This window comes from Mustela nivalis, assembly GCF_964662115.1.
Source record: "Mustela nivalis genome assembly, chromosome: 13".
In the NCBI taxonomy this organism is placed as follows: domain Eukaryota; kingdom Metazoa; phylum Chordata; class Mammalia; order Carnivora; family Mustelidae; genus Mustela; species Mustela nivalis.
Window position 1 is genome coordinate 33,227,543 of NC_139032.1, and position 14,335 is coordinate 33,241,877.

Sequence of the window (14,335 nt, forward strand, 5' to 3'; positions counted from 1 at the left end):
AGGCCCTCACAGGCAGCATGATGACGATAAAAACATATCTTTCAATAATCACTCTCAATGTGAACAGCCTAAATGCTGCCATAAAATAGCACAGGTATGAAGATTGAATAAAAAGACAGGATCCATCCATATGCTGTCTACAAGAGGTGCATTTTGAACCTGAAGATACATCCAGACTGAAAGTGAAGGGATGGAGTAACATCTTTCATGCCAATGGACCTCAAAAGAAAGCTGGGGTAGCGACTCATATTGGACAAATTAGATTTTCAGTTAAAGATATAGTCAGAGATATAGAAGGACACTACATCATTTTTAAAGGGTCTATCCACCAAGAAGATCTAACAGTTGTAAATATTTATGCCCCCAACATGGGAGCAGCCAATACATAAGACATCTGTTAATAAAAACAAAGAGACATATTGATAAGAATACATTAATTGTAGGGGATCTTAACACACTACTCTCAGCAGTAGACAGATGAGCTAAGCAGGAAAAAAAACAAACAAGAGCTTTGAATGACACTTGGACCTCATAGATATATATGGAATATTTCACCCTAAAACAATGGAATACTCATTCTTCTCAAGTGCACATGGAACTTTCTCCAGAATAGATCACCTAATGGGTGACAAATCAGGTCTCAACTGATACAAAAAGATTGAGATTATTCTTTGCATATTCTCAGACTAAAGTGCTTTGAAACAAACTCAATCACAAGAAAACGTTTGGAAGGAATTCAAACATTTGAAAGCAAAAGACCATCCTGCTCAAGAACTTCTGGATCAGCCAGGAAATCAAAGAAGAACTTAAACAATTCATGGAAACCAATGACAATGAAGACACTTTAGTCCAAAACCCATGGGATATAGCAAAGGCAGTCCTAAGGTGGAAATACATAGCCATCCAAGCCTCACTCAAAACCATCGAAAAATCCCAAATACACAAATTCTCTTTACACCTTAAAGAACTGGAGAATCAACAACAAATAAGGCCTACCCCATGCACAAGAAGGGAAATAATTAAGATTAGAGCAGAGATCAATGAGTTAGAAACCAGAGATACAGTAGAACACATCAATGAAACTAGAAGCTGGTTCTTTGAAAGAATTAATAAGATCAATAAACCACTGGCCAGACTAATCCAAAAGAAAAGAGAAAGGACCCAAATTAATAAAATTATGATGAAAGGGGAGAGATCACAGCTAACACCAAGGAAATAGAAACAGTTATCAGAAATTATTATCAATAACTATATGCCAATGGGTTAAGCAATCTAGATGAAATGGATGGATTCCTGGAAACCTATTAACTTCCAAGACTGAAACAGGAAGAAATTGACAACCTGAAGAGACCAATATCTAGTAATGAGATTGAAGCAGTGATCAAAAACCTCCCCAAAAACAAGAGCCCAGGACCTGATGATGCATTCCCTGGGGAATTCTACCAAACATTCAAAGAAGAAATAATACCTATTCTCCTGAAGCTATTTCAAGAATAGATACAGAAGGAAAGCTTCCAGACTCTTTCTATGAGGCCAGCATTACACTAATCCCCAAACTAGGCAAAGAGCCCATCAAAAAGGAGAATTTCAGACCAATATCCTTGATGAATATGGATGGATACCAAGATTTTCAACAAGATCCTAGCTGATAAGATCCGACAGTACATCCGACAGTACATATAAAAAGATTATCCACCATGACCAGGTGGGATTTATCCCTGGAATGCAAGCATGGTTCAATATTCACAAATCAATCAATATGACAGAACAAATCAGTAAGAGACAAGAACCGCATGGTCCTTTGAATTGATGCAGAAAAAACATTTGGCAAGATACAGCATCCGTTCCTGATTAAAATGCTTCAAAGTATAGGGATAGAGGGAACATTCCTCAACTTCATAAAATCTATCTATGAAAAACCCACAGCGAATATCATTCTCAATGGCGATAAGCTAAGAGCCTTTGCATTGAGATTAGGATCATGACAAGGATGCCCACTGTTGCTACTGCTGTTCAACATAGTACTAGAAGTCCTAGCAACAGCAATCAGACAACAAAAAGAAATAAAATGTGTTCACTTTGGCTAAGAAGAAGTCAAACTCTCTCTCTTCACAGATGATATAATACTTTATGTGGAAAATCCAAAAGACTCCACCCCCAGTCTACTAGAACTCATACAGCAATTCAGCAATGTGGCAGGATACAAAATCAATGTACAGAAACCAGTTGCTTTCTTATACACTAACAAAGAAACTGTGGAAAGGGAAATTAGAGAATTGTTTCCATTTAAAACAGCACCAAAAACCGTAAGATACCTAGGAATAAGAGGTGAAGGATCTATACTCAATGAACTACAGAACACTCATGAAAGAAGTTGAAGAAGACACAAAAAGATGGAAAAGCTGGAAAAAGATGGAAAAAGATGATCATGGATTGGAAGAGTAAACATTGTTAAAAATCTGTGCTGCCTAGAGCAATCTATACTTTCAACGCCATTGGTGTTTTTCAAAGCACTGGAACAAACAATCCTAAAATTTGTATGGAACCAGAAATCACCCTGTATTGCTAAGGAAATGTTGAAAAAGAAAAACAAAACTGGGGGCATCATGTTGCTTGATTTCAAGCTTTATTACAAGGCTGTGATCACTCAGATAGCATGGTACTGGCACAAAAACAGACACATAGACTAGTGGAACAGAGTAGAGAGCCCAGATATAGACTCTCAACTCTATGGTTGAATAATCTTTGACAAAGCAGGAAAAAATATCCAGTGGAGAAAGGACTGTCTCTTCAATAAATGGTGCTGGGACAGTTGGACAGCTATGTACAGAAGAATGAAACTTGACCATTCTCTTACACCCTACACAATGATAAACTCGAAATGGATTAAAAATCTCAAAGTGAGGCAGGAGTCTATCAAAATCCTAGAGGAGAACATAGGCAATAACGTCTTCGACATTGGCCACAGCAACTTCTTTCAAGACATGTCTCCAAAGGCAAACGAAACAAAAGCAAAAATGAACTTTAGGGACTTCATCAAGATCAAAAACTTCTGCACAGCAAAGGGAACAGTCAACAAAACAAAGAGGTAACCCACGGATTGGGAAGAGATAGTCACAAATGACATTACAGACAAAGGGCTGACATCCAAGATCTATAATGAACTCCTCAAACTGAACACACACAACAGATAATCACAAAAAAATGGGCACAAGAAATAAACAGACCCTTGTCCAAAAAAAAGACATACAAATGGCTAACAGGCACATGAATAAATGTTCGGCATCATTAGCCATCAGGAAGATTCAAATAAAACCGCATTGAGATGCCACCTTACTCCAGTTAGAATGGCCAAAATTAACAAGACAGTAAACAACATGTGTTGAAGAGGATGTGGAGAAAGGGGAACCCTCTTAAACTGTTGGTGGGAATGGCAGTTGGGGTAGCCACTTTGGAAAACAGTGTGGAGATTCCTCAAAAAATTAAAAATAGGGTTCCTAGGTGGCTCAGTGGGTTAAGCCTCTGCCTTGGGCTCAGGTTGTGGTTCCAGGGTCCTGGGATGAGCCCTGCATCGATCGAGCCCTGATCTCTGCTCAGCAGGGAGCCTGCTTCTCCCTATCTCTGCGCCTGTCTCTGTGCTTACTTGTGATCTCTCTCTCTGTGTCAAATAAATAAATAAAATCTTTAAAAAAAATTAAAAATGTGTCTACCCTATGGCCCTGCAATTGCACGACTGGGTGTTTACCCTAAAGATACAGATGTAGTGAAAAGATGGGCCATATGTATTCTAGTGTTCAAAGCAGCAATGTGCGCAGTAGCCAGACTGTGGAAAGAGCCAAGATACTGTTCAACAGACGAATGGATAAAGAAGATGCAGCCCATATATGCAATGCAATATTACTCAGCCATCAGAAAGGATGAATACCCAACTGTTGCATCAACACGGATGGAGCTGGAAGAGATTATGCTGAGTGAAATAAGTCAAGCAGAGAATGTCAATTACCATATGGTTTTACTTCCTTGTGGAACACAAGGAATAACATGGAGGACAGTAGGAGAAGGAAAGGAAAAGTGAAGGGGGGGGATCAGAAGAGGGATGAACCATGAAAGACTGTGGGCTCTGAGAAACAAACTGAGGGTTTTAGAGGGGAGCGTGGGTGAGCCTGGTGATGGGTATTAAGGAACACAATGAATCTTGGAACACTACATCAAAAACTAATGATGTATTGTATGATGACTAACATAATACACTAAAAAATCAGTAAAACAAGAAATAAAAGTTATAGAGATAATAAAAAATATTTCCAACAATTAGCTCTTTGGTCTAAAACTTAGCTCTCCAATTTATACCAGAGAAGAAGTGTGTTAGTCAAGAGTGTTAAAGGAGAGAGGAAGGTTGGTGCTCAAATAAGTATGTGTGTTAAGCACCAGTAAGAGGGGATTGAGTAAGATTTATACGGAATCCCATAGCATAGTTTGCACCTTGTAGTCTGGCTCTCAAATGCTCCTACCAAAATATCCCTATAGAAGAAGATACTTTGGGTGGCTTTGTGGCTCAGTTGGTTAAACATCTCCCTTTGGCTCAGGTAATGATCTTGGGGTCCTGGGATCAAGTGCCACGTGGGGCTCCCTACTCTGTGGGGAGTCTGCTTCTTCCTCCCCTCCATACCACCCCCCTCACATGTGCTTGCATGCTCTCTCTCAAATAAATAAAATCTTTTAAAATAAGAGACTGAAACCCCATCTCCCTACAGCACTCATGCAGATTTTGTATCTTGTTCCCTTAATGTGTTTGTTTTTATGTAAGAATAAAACAAGTGACCTAACGTGACAGGAGTACAGAATTATGAGTCAGGTTTATTCTGTGTGTTCTACATATAGCATATTACTTAGAGACCATGGGGTGTGAGGTGTGGCAGTGGGATGCTAGCTGCTATTTCCATAACTAGATGACTGAAAGTTCAATGTAAAACTTTTTCTTTATTTTAATTTTTTAAAATGATTTTATTTATTTATTTGACAGAGATTGCAAGTAGGCAGAGAGATAGGTAGAGAGAAGGGGGAGAGGGAGGCTCCCTGGGATCATGACCCGAGCTGAAGGCAGAGGCTTTAACCCACTGAGCCACCCAGGCGCCCCTAAAATTTTCTCTTTATTGGAACTTCTTGATTTCCAAGATTGTGGAAGAGCAGATAGTTGCCCTGTGTGACTGGTTAACTGGAAAAATTTATGGACTCTTACAGTAGTAACATTAAAATATAACTTCCAGAGAGTACTTCATCTAAATAAATTATTCAAAACTTAGAAAAGAGAATGTCAAGAAAGCAAATATTAGAGTAGAAAAAATGATTCTGAGAGGCATATTTTGAAGAACTTGTTTGCAGAAGTTTTAACACATACTATCTTTTTTCTTGGTGACTCTTCAAAAACTTTAATTGTCTTAGGTTGAATTTTTACTTAAATATTATCATTTCTATCCATGTTACTGTTGTTTCTTTATGCAAGTGACCCCAAAGTTGTTTTTTTTATTTTACTTATTATTAAATACACCAACATTTCTTCAGCCAGCGTAATTCTGAGTTTTTAAAAATACTATCATTTTGTATCTAATAGTATTCTGGCTATACTGGGTTGTTTATACGTTGATAAAATAATTTTCATAGACTGTGGGGTGAGGCGAATATGAACCATGTATTCATGCAGATATTTTGAGGTAAAACTCATTTTGAGGCACATGCTTGAGCATAATTTGTGCTGATTATGAGGTGTTTTCCAGTAGTGTAAAATGTAATTCTGATAGCCTGTTGTAAATACAAATTCTAAACCAAAGTTTTTAATACGCTTACTTCAGTGGTTTTCCAATTTACTTCAGTGGTTTTCCAATTTAAATTAACTTATGACCAGTCACCATATTTTTCAGGTCCTGATTACAAATCTGTATCAAAAGAAAATTGAATAGACTCCTCTTTCTTCATTGATTTTAATTTAAAAGTCAATTCATTTAGGATGCGCAGAGATACAGATTTCAGAAGTTTGATAAATCCATTTGAATTGTAATATTAAAAATGTTTCCATGGGTTGCGTGTGTGGGGACCTCCCTCCTGTGCTTTACTGTCTGTGGTGTAAGACTCAGCATGTCTTAGTGTGTAGATATGGCCGTTACATTAGTGTGGTATTTTCTCTCCATTCACTGAAATCTGCATTTTTTTCATAGGGTCGTTTATTTGGTATAATATTCTATTTCCTATTTATATATAATATATATTAACCATATACAGAGGGCTGCCTCAAGTGACCATATAGGACAAAATGATTCCTTTTATTCCTATTGGTATTGTAGGGAATGGTAGTATTTCTTTTTCTTTTTTTTTTCTTTTTCTTTTTTAGAGAGACAGAGAGTGCGCATGACTGTGGAGGCAGGGTGAGGGGCGAGAGGGGCAAAGGGAGAGGGAGAGAGAGAATCTTAAGCAGGCTCTATGGCCAGCATGGAGCCCACTCTCACAACCCTGAGATCATGACATGAGTGAAATCAAGAGTCAGATGCTTAACCGACTGAGCCCCTGGAATGATAGTATTTCTGTTGTTTTCTTTGCCATATACTTTAAAAATTTCCAGCTATTTAAAAAACTCAGATGCAGATGTTTAAGCAGAACATCCTACCTTTTGCAGGTGGTTCCTTATACCCTAATGGCTTTTTCCTGGCTAGTTGATCTGTTTCCTTCTGATGATTACATACTCCATGGTGGCATCAATAAGTCCTATTTATTTATATTTTTTCTTTTTCATTTATTTGTTTAAAAATATTTATTTATTTATTTAACAGAAGGAGATCACAAGTAGACAAGACAAGAAGCACGCAGAGAGGGGGGGAAGCAGGCTCCCTGCTGAGCAGGGAGCCCAATGCAGGGCTCGATCCCAGGACCCTGAGATCATGACCAGAGCTGAAGGTAGAGGCTTAACCCATTGAGCCACCCAGGCACCCCTCTTTTTTTTTTTTTTAATTTAAATTCAATTAGCCAACTTACAGTACATCATTAGTTTTTGATGTAGTGTTCAATGATTCATTAATTGCATATAACACCCAGTGCTTATCATATCACATGCCTTCCTTAATGCCAATCACCCAATTATTCCATCCCCCCACCTACCTCCCTTTCCACAACTCTCAGTTTGTTTCCCTGGACTCAAGAGTCACTCATGGTGACTCTCTGATTTCTTCCCATTCAGTTTTCCCTCCCTTCACCTATGATCCTCTGTGCTGTTCCTTATATTCCACATATGAGTGAAATCATATGATAACTGTCTCTCTGATTGACTTATTTCACTTAGCATTATACCCTCACTTCCATCCATGTGATGGATATAAATGGTAGTATTCATACTTTCTGATGGTTGAATAATATTTCATTGTAAATATGAACCACATCTTCTTTACCTCTTCAACTATTGAAGGGCATCTTGGCTCCTTCCACATTTTGGCTATTGTGGACATTGCTGCTATGAACATTGAGGTTCAGGTGCCCCTTGGGATTACTATGTTGGTATCTTTTAGATAAATACCCAGTAGTGCAGTTGCTGGGTTGTAAGGTAGCTCTAATCTTAACTTCTTGAGAAACCTCCATACTGTTTTCTAGAGTGGCTGTACCAGCTTGCATTCCTGCCAACGATGTAAGAGGGTTCCCCTTTCTCCACATCCTTGGCTGCATTTGTTGTTCCCTGTCGTGTTAATTTTAGGCATTCTAACTGGTGTTAGAATGGTATCTCATTGTGGTTTTGATTTACTTTAAAAATATTGTGAGACACTTCCATGAGGTTAAAATTGTTCATAGTTAGTTAATGAATACTGGTAATCCTTTTGTCAAATTGGTCACATCTTGAACTATTTGCATGTAGTGAGCTATAGAGTTAGATAAGTAACATTTCTAGTGGCTTTGTCTTCATTTTGGCAGTGAAGGAATTAAACAGCTTCTGTGCCTCTACCCACTTTATCATGTGCATCACCTTGTCTTCTTGGTGAGTTCTGTTTTCTTTCTGGGTTCTCTCTCTAGGATTCTTCTCTGTCTTTTCCCTGTGTCTCTTTCCCTTCTTGCTTTCCCACTTCCCCTTCTTGCTTTCCCACTTGCTTTGCGTTGGTAGTGTTTCTCTCTGAGTAAGTAAGGCGAAGAGCAGGGCATTATGCATATTCATTTTCCTGTAGCTTGCGTGGCTGAATTAATGACTCTGCCTCAGACAAAAACTACAGGGATGAAGTCAGTGGTGGAGAAAAACAACTATGTTTTGGTCCTTGATATACTATTGAGCAAAAGGGTTGCTGCATCTTAAGCTTCCTCATTTAAAGGACTGCTCAAAACACTGCTCCCACACAGACTGGTGGGACAGGTTTCCAAGCATTTGACCGGAGCTGTCTGGGAATTTGGTTCAGGAAATTGGTAGCAGCTAACCTTTTAATTTAAATTCCAGTTAGTTAACATGCAGTGTAATATTAGCTTCAGGTGTACGATATAGTGATTCAGTACTTCCACCGGTGCTCATCACAACACGTGTACTTCTTAATCCCCATCACACATTACACCTATTCCCCTCACCCACCTCCCTTTTGGTAACCATTAGTTTACTTTCTATATTTAAGAGTCTGTTTCTTGGTTTGCCTCTCTTTGTTGTTTTTCCTATTTGCTAGCTTGTTTTGTTTCTTAAATTCCATGTATGAGTGAAATTTACCCAAAGAACACAAAAATACTAATTTAAGGGATGTATGCACTCCTGTCTTTAATAGCAGCAGCATCTACAGTATCAGTTAACTGTATTAAATTGATCAGAAAGAAACACAAAAAGATGGGGAACTGCTGTTTCTTCTCTTGCCAGGCATTTGGAACGATCACCTCTAGGAATCTTTCTTAAAATGAGAGATTTCTGTATTAAAATGTGTATTAACCTTTCCTAACCATCTTTATTATTTTCTCCATTTACCAGATATTAGGTTGAATTAAAATTTGTAAGTTGAAATTTGTAAGGCTTAGTAATTTTTATATCTTATGAAAACAATTCTTGGTAGCTCTTTTTGTAAGGAAGGTCAGCCTTTAGTGATATAAAGATGTATCCTTTAACTTTTAAGAATTCTGACTCTAATTTTTAGTACCAGGGTTTTTTTGATGGAGTTGGTATATGTTTGCATAGAACGGTCTTTCTGTGAGAATACTAGAACATAAGCTTTAAAAAAATCTATCTGAAATTATATCATAATTGGCACATCACTACTTATATTCATTGTTTCCATTTAGGTTTTTTCCCAAGCAGTTCTCAAGGGTGTGATGCATTTCTTCGCCACAAGATGACACTGATATCTCCGTCCGTATTGAAGAAATATGGTATTCCCTTTGATAAGGTAAATTAGTATTATTTTTTAACATTCATTTTGTGTGCATAGTATTTATATGTAAGACAGATTTAACACAAACTAATATATCCTTGACTTCAAATAGGGTTTTTAGGATGTGGGGAGAAAAATGCAGATTCATGTTTTATAACATAACAATTATTTATCTGAGTACTAATTTGAAATTACTTTATTTTAAAGATTTTATTTATTTATTTGACAGAGAGAGAGATCACAAGTAGGCAGAGGCAGGCAGAGAGAGAGAGGGGGAAGCAGGCTCCCTGCTGAGCCTGATGTGGGGTTCAATTCCAGGACCCTGAGATCATGACCTGAGCTGAAGGCAGCTGCTTAACCCACTGAGCCAGCCAGGTGCCCCATGAAATTAGTTTTATTTCAGGGTACATTTACTATAATTTCATGCTGGTTATAGTTCACTTATAATAATACTAAAAGTAAAATGCAGGACATTCAACAAAATAAGATGTAGCACTTCTACATTAAGGACTTTTATATGAACAACATAGTTTATGTATGTGTGATCTATTTTTTAAAAAGAACTCAGAACAGAGGCACCTGGGTGGCTCAGTTAGTTAAGCATCTGACTATGGCTTAGGTCGTGATCTCAGAGACCTGGGATGGAGCCCCTCCCGTGGGCTAGGCACTCAGGAGGGAGTCTTCTTGTCCCTCTTCCCCTCCCCTCACTTGTGTGCACAGGCATGCTTGCTCTCTCTTTCTCTTACGTAAATATAAATCTTAAGAAAAAAGAACTCAGAACAATTGTCGTTAGTTTGGTTGGTTAGAGTCTATGATTACGATACCAGTATGTTGCTTCTAAACATATTCAGACATAAAACAATTGAGTGTTCATCATGAATAAAATTGCCTGATCATTTAATAATCAGAAGTTGCTTCTTTGAAATATTTCTGAAGATTAGGTTCTGTAAGGCTCAGTACATACTGGGTTCCTCTTTCTTTGTGCCCATGGGTAGTTACTGGGTCAGAATTATTATGAGCATGAGAACTCTTTTTTGAACATGAGAACTTTTATGTGAAGAAGCTAAAGTGACAAAAAGCTTTTGACCAGATAAATAAAAGCTCGTCTCAGTTAGAAGAGGATTTAGGAATTAGCTACTTGTGGACATATTAATAAATAGCTACACTCTTTTCATCTTTTTTTCTTCACTTTTTAATTTGACTTTTCTTCCCATAATATTTGTTGTTTTTCACTTGTGACTAAATCTTTACCTCTTCTTAATCCCCAGCCCTGAAAGCACATCCCCCCCACCCCCAGCTTTGTTCAGTGTAGAATTTTTGTAAGGACGAGGAGTCATTCTTCAACTTGGAGGTGGTTGTTGCTCACTCACAAACTGTCTATGCTGTATTCATGCATGAGATGAGACATATTTGTCTTGTGTGACAGGGATGCTCTCACCACTGTTTTACTCGCATAGTCTTAGCCTTGACAAAAAGCAGGTTTTTGAGATGTATACTGTGGGGGATGTGCCTGTGTGTGGAGAGAAGCTGGTGATGGACTACAGCACTCACAGGTACAGAGGGCAGGGGCTGTGTCCCCCAGATGGGCCACTGCCACTGTGAGGTTCTGTCTTACTTACAGATACCTCTAGGCACTGGGCTTTTCAGTCTCAGACACATCATCAGTGAGTCTTTCTTTTAGGTGGTTGGCATTAACTTAATTAGACACTTCTATTTAAGTTGGAATTTTAGAAGAGAGAGGAGAATGAATGGAATAGTCTCCCAAGAACAGAAAATCCTTAATGATTTTAGGGCTGGTGATAGATATTGATCAAGCTGGTCTTTGAAGAGAGGGTCCTGTGAAATAGCAGAGTGTGGGATTGGTTCATTTCCCCAGGTTTGGAGGCCTTTGGAGCTTGTAGCTCCTTTCCAAGCTCTGGGGAGAAGGAGGCAGGTGCCCTGCACCCCTTTCTGGGCTGTGGCTTTTCAGTACTACTTGGTAAATCACCAGATGACAGGTTCTCCTTTAATTTCTTGAGGTTGGGACATTTCATGGCTTCTGAAGACACCAGTGCCTCACCATCTGATTGACATTTGCAGTTTTTTATGTGAAATACTGCCATTTCCCTTTCCATGTTGACAAAGAATATGTGATGACTCTGTACTCCTCAAGGAACTTATTCTCTGATGATGATAATGTATCATGGGACAGAGTAGTGTAGGCTTCTGAATTAAACTTCCCAAGTTCATTCCTGTTTCTGTCACTTGGGGAAATTACATAATTTTTCTGAGCTTCAGTTACTTTAGCTGGAGAACGATGATAATAATAGTACCCACCTAATAGGACTATTATGAGGATGAAAAGAGATGATCTATAAAAGGGTTTTGCATAGCCCTCTTTCTCCTCATTTTGACCCTGTTTTTAGGCAGTCATTTCACAGTCAAAGTAACATTCTTTTCTATAGCTCATGGTGTGATTTGTGTGTTTTGGTGGTTATAAAAAGCCAGATTTCTTTCAATGTATTTGCAATTATATTATATATATATATATATATATATATATATGCACACACATATACATATATATATATGTTTAATAAACTGATAATGTCTGATAATGTCTGCTTTTAGATGTGTACTTTCCTTTCCAACTTCTTTTGTGATATGGAATTGTGATGATTGTTTAGTCTTTTAATAAAAGGGACTTGTTCTTTTCTGTCACCATGCTTTATGTACATATTACACAGAGGCAGTAAAATAAGCCAAAAAACATTTTGGCTAACTGAGACTCACTGTTTCTGGAAATTATATAGAAGCATAAAATTTAGAGTCCCTTTCAATGGGAACAGGTACTCTCTTTCAACATGGCAAGAACAGAGGTTTCTAGGTAGAGTAGAAAAGGATTGTGGGTGGGATTCAATGGCACAGTGAAGGTAGTTACTTTATCCCAGTGGCAGCAACCCTACCCTCTTTACCCTTGAGTTTTGTTTTATCACATAGTACAGGGAAGTGCCTAGTTTCCAAGCCCAATTATAATTAATGAAATTCAGTTAGACCAGGAAAGGAGAGAACCAGGCTGTGTTGTCATGTGGCTCAGAATGATGGAACTGGAAACATGATGAACACTGAGAAGTCGTTCTTTGCTTGCCAGGTGGCAGCAGAGTGCTGCTCATTGTAGTAGAACACCTTCTGGGCTGTCATGGGCCTGAGGGCAATGAGATAAATTTCAGATTTGTTGTAAAAGAAAATACTTCTACATACAACATTTTTGTATACCTAAAATGGCAACTGAATTGCCTTGTGTGCATCTGTATTTATACAGTATGTCTCCTGTATGTCTACATACACATACGTACTCCCAGATTCATTTCTCAGCATTTTAGGACTGAATTGAACCGTGGTGACAAAATGAAGCATAGGTAATACATTTGATAATCCATCATAGTATAGGTAAATTTTTAAAAGAGAGCAGAAAAATTTTGCTTTACTATTTTTCTATAGCTCATGGTGTGATTTGTGTGTTTTGGTGGTTATAAAAAGCCAGATTTCTTTAACCTAAAAAATAGGAATGGAATAAATGTATTTCTCATTTTGCTTTTAAGTTCTGACTGGTTTACCCAAGTTTCTTTAATTATATTTAAAGATGCACTCATACATACATATTTGAGTTCTTTGATAGAAATTTTACTATTAAATGGAATATAGCTAATTGTATGTTTTCTGAGTATTATGAAAGAATAATTTGGTGAATACCACCAACTATTTAGCAACAGAATTCATAGTAAACCCTGTTGAGGGTGCATTATTAGAGTTTCTATAGCTGTAACTGCAAAAAAAAAAAAAAGTCAAAATAGGTCCCTTTACGGAACTACAATAATATGAATTTTTAAAGTATTAAAATATGCAGGTTGAGTGCTAAAACAAATTTACTTGATAACTTAAAAACATCTTCATATAAAATATAATATCTTTGATTACGGATTTAATGATTGAACAACATTGCCGTAACCCTGTTTAGAAAAGTCTTTAATGTTTCCTGAAAAACTGTTAATGGATTGGGTAAAGATCTGGGGCTACTTTTTTTATATTAGATAGCTCTGATACCATGGCATTTTTTTTTCTTTTCTTTATTGGAAATATATATATATATATATATATTTTTTTTTAAAGATTTTATTTATTTATTTGACAGACAGAGATCACAAGTAGGCAGAGAGGCAGGCAGAGAGAGAGGAGGAAGCAGGCTCCCTGCTGAGCAGAGAGCCCGATGTGGGGCTCCATCCCAAGACCCTGAGATCAAGACCTGAGCCGAAGGCAGAGGCTTAACCCTCTGAGCCACCCAGGCACCCCTTGGAAATATATTTTAATAGTATTTGCAACTTAGAAAGTCTATAATTAGAAAATATTATATGATTTCTATTCTACAGATCACTCAGGAGGCTGGAGAATTTATGATCACTTTTCCATATGGCTACCATGCTGGGTTTAATCATGGTTTCAATTGTGCAGAATCTACAAATTTTGCTACAGTTCGATGGATTGACTATGGGAAAGTTGCTAAATTGGTGAGTTATGCCTCAAAAATAAATGTGTATTCTGGTAATATTGTAGCAGGAAACCCTAAGATCACATGCGACAGTTTTTTTCCTTCATTGATGTTGTGTGCTTCTTATCATGATACTTATTTCAGACCAGGTATATTTATTTTATATGGGCTATATTATCATTTGTAGCTATAGTTCTCTGTTTTGAGATTAATGTGGAGCAGAGGTAATTTTTATGCAGCTGATGTTTGCTTTCTTTCTTAAAGCCACCAATTGTATTTTTGTGAGATTTTTTAGTGGCTCCCTGTGGCTCCACGTTAGCTAGACTTGGCTCTGTCCAAATTGAGTTTAGTCCATGGCTTAGAAAACAACTACTTACAGAGGAAAGTTTCTGTTAAAACTGTAGTAAGATGTTGAGGGAGGATGGTAAGAAGAAATGATTAAAAT

The 14,335-nt window shown here is 37.5% G+C and overlaps 1 protein-coding gene across 25 annotated transcripts in view; it reads left to right on the plus strand.

The window, feature by feature from the left end:
* Window positions 1–14,335, plus strand: part of KDM4C (lysine demethylase 4C) — a 518,729-nt gene that overhangs the window by 122,911 nt on the left and 381,483 nt on the right. For all 25 annotated transcript variants that reach the window (XR_014301835.1, XR_014301836.1, XR_014301837.1 and 22 more), the window contains 2 exons: window positions 9,277–9,380; window positions 13,772–13,909. Coding sequence is in view for 16 of the 25 variants with exons in the window: in XM_082695154.1 (XP_082551280.1) it covers window positions 9,277–9,380; window positions 13,772–13,909 (242 nt within the window). In the remaining 9 variants the exon portion in view is untranslated. The remainder of the gene's footprint in view (window positions 1–9,276; window positions 9,381–13,771; window positions 13,910–14,335) is intronic.